This window comes from Mandrillus leucophaeus, unplaced genomic scaffold (genome assembly GCF_000951045.1).
Source record: "Mandrillus leucophaeus isolate KB7577 unplaced genomic scaffold, Mleu.le_1.0 Scaffold467, whole genome shotgun sequence".
Taxonomy (NCBI): domain Eukaryota; kingdom Metazoa; phylum Chordata; class Mammalia; order Primates; family Cercopithecidae; genus Mandrillus; species Mandrillus leucophaeus.
In genome coordinates, this window is record NW_012104998.1 from 709,290 (window position 1) to 716,290 (window position 7,001).

At 36.5% G+C, this 7,001-nt stretch overlaps 1 protein-coding gene across 2 annotated transcripts in view; it reads right to left on the reverse strand.

Annotated features, from left to right (window-relative positions):
• The window catches only part of SRP54 (signal recognition particle 54kDa), a 48,846-nt gene that overhangs the window by 28,198 nt on the left and 13,647 nt on the right, over positions 1-7,001 (reverse strand). The window contains exons 2-4 of one of the 2 annotated variants that reach the window (XM_011995050.1): positions 5,225-5,335; positions 2,409-2,500; positions 1,063-1,147 (exon numbers count right to left, since the gene is read on the reverse strand). In XM_011995050.1, coding sequence (XP_011850440.1) covers positions 1,063-1,147; positions 2,409-2,500; positions 5,225-5,302 — 255 coding nt within the window. In that variant the 5' untranslated portion in view covers positions 5,303-5,335. The remainder of the gene's footprint in view (positions 1-1,062; positions 1,148-2,408; positions 2,501-5,224; positions 5,336-7,001) is intronic. The other variant, XM_011995051.1, reaches the window with a different exon arrangement.

Here is a 7,001-nt window from a genome sequence, read left to right on the forward strand (position 1 = left end):
TTTTTTTTTTTTTTGTAGAGACTGGTTCTCACTGCATTGCCCAGGTTGGTCTCAAACTCCTGGCCTCAAGGAATCCTCCCACCTCCACCTCTCAAAGCACTGTGATTACAGGCATGAGCCACTGTGCCTGGACTAAAATAATTTTTTTAACAGCTCCTTTCTTTTTTTCTTCCACAACTGAGCCAATATATATATATTTTAAGCTCTAAGATTTTCACCATAATTTGCATGATCAGCAATAAGATGAGGCAGGGGCAACCAGCTATATTTACTACTTGAAAATAAAACTTTCACTAATTTAAAATTGCTCATAATCTAGGCAAGAATTGGGATACTTGGTCTTTGCAAAGGGAATTCCTTACACAATGAACAGTGTAGAAAAGAATATTTGCTATGTGTGACTTTGCCATATAAAAGCAGGACCATCACTAGGCAAAACACAATAGTGAAAGAAGAAAAACTTAGGCCCTTTCATCAACCAATCTGTAGTGAAATTTCACTCATCGCATCTTGGTTTTGGCATTTTTTGCAGGAATAGTACTAGCCATCATATCTGCACTCGGAATTCTGTATATTCAGTAAAGTCTACAATAAAAATAGGTCCTGACCAGGTGCACTGGCTTATACCTGTAATCCCAGTACTTTGGGAGGCCAAGGCGAGCAGATCACCTGAGGTTGGGAGTTCAAGACCAGGCTGACCAACATAGAGAAACCCTGTCTCTACCAAAAATACAAAATTAGCCAGGCGTGGTGGTGCATGCCTGTAATCCCAGCTACTCGGGAGGCTGAGGCAGGAGAATCACTTGAACTTGGGAGGCGGAGGTTGCGGTGAATCAAGATCACGTCATTGCACTCCAGCCTGGGCAACGAGAGTGAAACTCCTTCTCAAAGGAAAAAAAAAAAAAAACGTTCCTCAGAAAACTTAATAATCCTTTCATTAATATGTTAATACAGATGAATATTCCATAAAGACATGTTAAAAATATTCTGAAATATGTGTAGTGCTAATGTATTTTTATCCACCGAGTACAGAATCACAGCACAATCTTCATATACTTTTACCTTCACAAGTTCTTTAAATACAGCATGCTGAATCATTTTTCTTTTGTTAAGACCAGATGCCATCTCTTCAAGATCAATAGCAGACCTTTATGATGGTGGTTGGTGATTGGGATGGGGAGGAGAAAATCAGTTAAGAAACTCTAAGAAACAAAAGCTTCTGCTCCAAAGAATGTACGACTACTCAGTCATTCATATTAATAGTCTCCCAATTAACATGCATGTGATTACTACAGATTCGTAAGTCTATATCATAAAGAGTTTTAGCCATGAAGTATTAGACACAAGACTTTGGTTTTCAAGGATTACACCTGAAAGTATAAATTTGTCCTAATATCACCACAAAGAACTAGTTTTATTTACTTTGCTTGCAGCTTATATATTTTACATATCTTTACAACAGAAATCAGGACTACTTTCTCTATTTCTTCTTTTTTTTTGAGACAGAGTCTCGCTCTGTCGGCCAGGCCGGAGTGCAGTGGCATGATCTCGGCTCACTGCAACCTGTCTCCCAAGCTCAAGCAATTTTCCTGCCTCAGCCTCCTGAGTAGCTGGGTTTACAGGCGTATGCCACCATGCCCGGCTAATTTTTTGTATTTTTAGTAGAGACGGGGTTTCACCATGTTGGCCAGGCTGGTCTCCATCTCCTGACCTCATGTTCCTCCCGCCTCAGCCTCCCAAAGTGCTGGGATTACAGGCGTGAGCCACCACGCCCGGCTACTTTCTCTATTTCTAAATGCTTAAATGCTGGTAGTCCCACAACTAATCTCAGTCTAACAATACAAGAAGAAATATCTAAAGCATGATAAGGGATAAGATTCAAGCAGTTAACTCAGCTACCTGTATTGTTCTGTGTGTCCTGCCAACTCAGTGCCTCTCCCAATGAAAATGACAACTGAGACCACATACATTAATTTCTCATTCAAATACGAAACAGAGAAACCAAAAGGAGAACGAAAGAGAATACAGCTCTCCAATAACGGTTAATATCATCTTAAGCCTAAAAAGAATAAAATGGCAGTACTTTTCTATGAAGAACCTGAATTGTTAAAAGGCTTTATATATTAAAATACTACACAGTATTTAATTAAATCCATCCAAATAAAAGACTAGTAAAATAGAAAAAAAAAATGTAATTAAATGAAAACCACATGTAGTTTATTCTTTGAACTATCATTATGGAAACGTATTACACATGCTCTTGCTGAACATATGAGCTCCCACACAGCACTTTTCCAGTGCTGCAGAGCAGAAATGATTCCTGATATAGCAAACACTTCTAGTTAGCACTTCTTTCCTGTAAACTAAACTTAACTGTGCCTGTTTTTTACCTGATTAATTTAACTTACTTAACATTTTCTCTCAGTTGCTTCACTAGTTTAATATTAACATCTGCTTCCAACAAAGCGGTACAGACTTCTTTTAGCATAGCATTCAATACCTGAAAATAAAGAAATAAATGAAATTTAAAGTACCCAATGTATTAAGTTCCATAAAAACAATGGTTGATCAATTATATAACCATAGCTTAATAAAATAATACCACAATACTGGGTTTTTCAGTTAGTTCTGAAGAGAAAACTTTATTAAATGTAAGTCATTTTGTCAAAATAAGAAACCCCATTTAGTTTTACACACCCAAGTATTAATTACCACAATTTTATTCCTATGTAAAAGTAAGTATAGGCCGGGCATGGTGGCTCACGCCTGTAATCCCAACACTTTGGGAGGCCGAGGTGGGCAGATCACTTGAGGTCAGGAGTTCAAGACCAGCCTGGCCAACATGGCGAAACTCCATCTCTACTAAAAATACAAAAATTAGCTGGGCATGGTGGCATGTGTCTGTAATCCCAGTTACTCAGGAGGCTAAGGCTGCAGTGAACCAAGATAGTGCCACTGCACTCCAGCCTGGGCGACAGAGTAAGACTTTGTCTCAAAACAAAAAACAAACAAAAACAAAAACAAACAAAAAAACCCACACATACAAAGTAATAATAATAAAGACAATATTCAAGCCAAAAAAAGTTTCTACAAATAGATGTTGCCTTTGATGTTTTCTAAGTTACTGAAGAGCTCCTGTTGTTATTACGTAGTGGTATATAGTCACAGTATTTGCTTTTCTTTTTTTCTTTTTTTTTGAAACGGAGTTTCGCTATTGTTGCACAGGCTGGAGTGCAATGGCATGATCTTGGCTCACTGCAACCTCCACCTCCCAGATTCAAGCGAATCTCCTGCCTCAGCCTCCCTAGTAGCTGGGATTACATGCGCCTGCCATCACGCCCAGCTAATTTTTTATACTTTTAGTAGAGACAGAGTTTCACTATGTCGGCCAGGTTGGTCTCAAACTCCTGACCTCAGGTGATCCACCCACTTCAGCCTCCCAGAGTGCTAGGATTACAGGTGTGAGCCACCATGCCCGGCTTAATATTTGCTTTTCTTAAAAACTGGACAACTGTGGAAGTAAATGTGACAGAAGAAAGTTAGCCAGTCTTGTCACTTTTACTTAGAGCAGCAGAATACAGCTGGAAAGGAGGCTAGCCTCTATTAATAACTTATTATCATCATATGTTTGTTGAATTGCAAGGCACTGTAGTTAAAAGGTCATAAAATTAAAAGTCTTAAGAAAAGATGAGGCTTTAGCCACTCATGTATATAAAGTGCTCACACACTAGAATGTAAGCTCTATGAGGGTAGGAATTTTAGTCTATTTTGTTCACCACTGTATCTCCGGTGCCAGCAAAAATGTCTGCAAAAACATAGGCCCTCAATTATTTGTTGAATGAACTCTCTCCTTCACCTCACTTTGTATGCCCTACAAGGAGAGGCTTATCAGTTTTCTCTATCCCTCATTAAAGGAGTCTGATAAAACTGGAACTGATCTTTCACTAGAGGGCTTTCTCCTTGTTAATTAGCTAGCAGCACAGTATCAAGAACAGAGAAGCTGCCAATTTAAGCAACAGCTGTTACTCTACTTCCCACCAAGAACTCCTCCCCTGGTTTCCTTTCCTTTCTACTATAAACACAAAGAACATAAGGGCTACCCAACAGGGAAAACTGTTTGGAAAGTTGTTTTATTTATTCTGAAATACAAGACCAAAAATGATTTAAGTTATGATTCATTATTTAATAAGAAGTATTAGAAAAAGCCCTGTATGAGGAATTAGGAAAAAAAAGGTTCTAATCCTGGTTCTTCCAAATAAATAATCACATGAAACTGACTTTCTGTTTCTGTTAAATAACAGGCTGAACTAAATGATCTCTAAGATGGTCTCAAAATTATTTAATTCCATTAGCTTAGTGTTGAGATCAAATTCTACGTAAGAATTAGTTTTCTAACCTCCAAGTTAGAAAGTTCATTTGATACTTAAAACTATTTTCTATGGTAAATGCTATTTTCCTATTTTACACACTAAGGAATCTGAAGTTGAGTTGCCCAAATTTACATCGTACAGCTACTAAATAGCTACAGTGGGACTCTAAACAATGCCTTCTAACACCAAATTCAGTACTTTCCCATTGTTAATACAAAATATAAAGTATACTTGTGAACCACAGTCATCTTTTTCAATTAATAAACCATTAAGATACAATCTGTGGGAGACAAATGGAACAAAGAAATATCTTAAAACAATATAGCCAGAAAGAAAAGTATTTTAATATGATCTAAGGAGTGGCTTACAAAAATCTCCAAAAAACTGAAGATTTCAAAGAAAGTGAATCAAAACAGGTAAGATGGAAATGCTAGCCTTTTACAAAACTGCTAAATAAAAGTCACAAAGAAAAGGACAGATAAGCACAAGCCTAGCCAAGAAGAAAGAAGCAGGGTGATGAAATTTTAGGTCTTTATCAACAGAGAAAACAAAAGTACAGTTCCAGATTTAAGACACTTTCAAACGATAAAATATGTCATTTTTACATGTAAGCTAAGGTCAGTTTTGTTTTGGATTTTTTTTGGAAAATTCTTTATAGAAAGTTGAAGTAAATTTGAAGTTGTAGTTAATTTCTCAATAAAACACTACTTACTGAATCCACTTCTAGGTTTCTGTCTACAAGTATTAAGTCTACATCAAAATACATATAAATACAGAGATTATTAATAAGCCATCTTCCCAATGCTAGTGATAATACACAATCATATGTATTTTTCATACAATATTTTACATACCTCTTCATTGATAATGGTGGCATTACTCAACGAGCGTAATGCTGATGTTATTTTTCTTCCAAGGTCTGCTAGAACCATCTTGACAGCTTTAAGATGTACTTACGAAGAACTCTGGAGAGGAAAAAAAATTAAATGAAAATAATCAATTTCATTTTCCATGACTGAAGAGTTCTAAAGAGTATTTCAGTTCAAATCACTCTAGTGTTTAGATACTGTAATTTCACCTTCCATAGCCTCAACCTGTGCTTAAATACAGTCATGTCATAAAGATAAAACTGCCACTTGGTTATGATGCCTTATATTCAAATACTTAATTGGAATCTTGCATATGAATCAGCAAATTTAACATGTCAAATAATATACTTTGAGGAAATAATGACAAACTCACATTAAATGTGTTCTTTTTTTTTGGCACAATACTTATACTGAATTATGTATCATACACATTTTTAAATTAAAAGAGAAAAATAAGGTGAAATCTCCAGGAATATTGCCTAATTTCCTACATTAAAGGACTCTGCAAACTATTTTGATTCTTGCTCCCAAGCGCAAAAAAAAAAAAAAGAAAGAAAAAAGTTTTAATAACTTTTCTAGTACAAAAAAGCAACTGTTGAGCTATTAGCTATATTAAAGCACTGTACTAAGTGATTCCACATACATTATTTCATTTTATTCTTCTAACCACAAAGGAAAGAGGTATATTATTTTACTTTTTTTTTTTTTTTTTTTTTGAGATATGGTCTTATTCACTGTCACCCAAGCTGGAGTGCAGTGGTGTGATCGCAGCTGACTGCAGCCTCAACTTCCTGGGAGCAGGCAATCCTCCTGCCTTAGCCTCCCAAGTAGCTGGGACCACAGATGCCTGCCACCATGCCCAGCTAATTTTTATTATTTGTAGAGACGCGGTCTCACTATACTGCCAAGGCTGGTTCTCTTCCTATTTTAAACCTGTTTCTGATTCCAGGAAAACTCTAACATAAGATAACAATTTAAGTTATCATTTATTATTAATAAGAATTACTAGAAAAAACCCTGGATGAGGAATTGAAAATAAAATTCTAATTCTGGTTTTTCCAAAAAATAGTCACATGCAACAGACTTTCTGTTTCAGTTAAATAAGAGTCAAAAACCCTTTCCAGCTCTAAAATCTTACTATTTTATAAAGTATTATATATTAGATGTACTTACTACTTGTAAGGATGCAAGGGCTTATGGGTGATAAACAAGCAAATATGGTTTGTAGTCCCTGCCCTCAAGACGCTTATCTACTAGCTGGTAAGACAAGGCACATAAATGAACACTAAAATAAACACTAAGAGAGAATTCCTCCTGTTTGACTGCTTACTAACAGGGACATCAGCTTTTCTTGCCTTCAAACTGAAACAATGGTTCTTTGTGGGTCTCAAGTATTTGGATTAAAAGAACATCAATGGCTCTCTGAGTTCTCAGGCCTTCAGATTTAGACTGGATCTACACCATGGGCTCTCCTGGGTCACCAGCTTGCCAACTCATCCTACAGATCTTGAGATTTAAGTCTCCATAACGGCCTGAGCCAATTCCTTATAACAAATATCTATCTTTATATCCATCTCTCTACATATATATTTATACACACACACACACACACACACACACACACACACACACACTTTATTGATTCTGCTTCTCTGGAACAAGAAAAAAAAAAAAAAGAAATAGGAAGAAAAAGGCCAGGTACAGTGGCTCAAGCCTGTAATCCCAGCAGTTTGGGAGGCCAAGGAAGTAGGATCACTTGGGC